The 1,560-nt window shown below is 44.7% G+C and overlaps 1 protein-coding gene across 1 annotated transcript; it reads right to left on the reverse strand.

Moving 5' to 3' along the window:
- Nucleotides 1-203: 203 nt before the first annotated feature.
- TM35_000123300 (uncharacterized protein) lies at nucleotides 204-1,373 on the reverse strand (the record flags this gene model as incomplete). Its single annotated transcript, XM_029025305.1, has 1 exon — nucleotides 204-1,373. One exon carries the CDS (start codon nucleotides 1,371-1,373, stop codon nucleotides 204-206), a length of 1,170 nt encoding a protein of 389 aa, XP_028883621.1.
- Nucleotides 1,374-1,560: the final 187 nt, after the last annotated feature.

Raw genomic sequence — 1,560 nt, forward strand, 5'->3', positions numbered from 1 at the left:
AGAAAAACTAAAAATTAAAAAAAACAAGCACACATGCCTATAAGGCTAATAGACCTCAATGAACCCCAGTCAAGCAATCATCAACGGTCAGTGTGTCCCTGCGCTGCAATATCAATCAACCCACACGCCATGCAGAGAAAGAAACACGCAAAGAATATAGAGGGATTCACCTTCGCCATGCACACGTCCACCAGCAGCTTCCATTAGAACACCGCAGTGCAGCCCAGCACACACATTGAAACAAGAAGCAGCAATAAGGGACTGTGCACCAATGCAGGACTGCTGCTGCTGTCACTTAACCGAGCGGCAATCGTACGCAAGACATCCTTTGAGTGGACAGTACCTGACGGGGTAGTTACTGTTTCCCTCACATTCCTTGCTTTGCGTGGCTCCTCAGTTGTCTTAGGCTCTTCGGTGGTCACCTCGGGCCCTTCGGGTTTTTTAGTCCCTTCGGGCTTTTCGGGTTCTTTGGGTTCTTCAGTCACTTCGGGGGATTCGGTCATTTCGGGTTCTTTAGTCGCCTCGGGCGCGTTAATCACTACGGGTTCTTTGGTCACTTTCTCAGGTGTTTGATTACCTCTCACACCTTTCGAATCATCCGTTGGTACATTTGCCGTGGTTGGAGAACTTATTTGAAAGAGAGCTTTGAACTGATTTATAAGACTTTCAAGCTTTCTCATTTTGTTTTCCGCACTTACAGCTTGCGAGTTCGCCTCCCTCTCAAACTGAAAACACTGTTTACCGGCGTGAATGGCACGCTCCTTCAGTGTCTCTGCCTTTTCCTGTTTCCTGTGGCTCTTCTCAGCGACCATCCATTGTTTGGTCATGTTGACTTTCTGCTCTTTTGCATCATCAATTGCAAATACATAATCTCTCAACGCAGGCTTATGAGCCCATATTAAACTGCTCAAATTGTCATACGCCTCATAACAAGAATTGCCCAACTCCCTTAGCGTGGACGCTGATCTTCTCAGCTTGCCAACAGCATCTTTGACTTTTTGTACTGCATCTGTAGCATTCTTCAGCAACCCTGCAGTTAGATTCCCAGCGAGATCGCTTTCATTCAGAGTACCCGTTCTTTTCTTCTTTATCACAGTTTCAATCTGTTGGCACATATTATCGGCTTCCTCTGCAGCAGATTTGGCAAGTTCAGTATTATTACTGAATAATTTCCTTTCATCCCTCAATTTAAACAAGTTAATAAATGTGCTATTACGTGTGGCATTAATATGACTTTCAATATATCTTAATCTTTTTTCCTTCCTTAATACAACGTCTTTTGCAGATTCCTCCACACTTTGCGCATATGCCACACTAGTACAGCAGTGCAGAAGTACCAACAGGTACACCACGCGGCGCAGTTGGACGAACATCGTTGTTATGATTGTCACTGTGGGTTGCTTGGGTCTGTGGTAACAAGGAAGAAGAGAAAGAAACAACAAGAACACAAAGAGCAGTGCAAACACAACATCTACACAGACACACACAGGAGAAGCAACGCAGTACATGAAGCAGAAAAGAGAATAAGAGAAAAGAAAACAGGAAGAAGTATTCCCCCAT

Source organism: Trypanosoma theileri (genome assembly GCF_002087225.1).
Source record: "Trypanosoma theileri isolate Edinburgh chromosome Unknown TM35_Tth_12_V1, whole genome shotgun sequence".
Classification (NCBI taxonomy): Eukaryota; Euglenozoa; class Kinetoplastea; order Trypanosomatida; family Trypanosomatidae; genus Trypanosoma; species Trypanosoma theileri.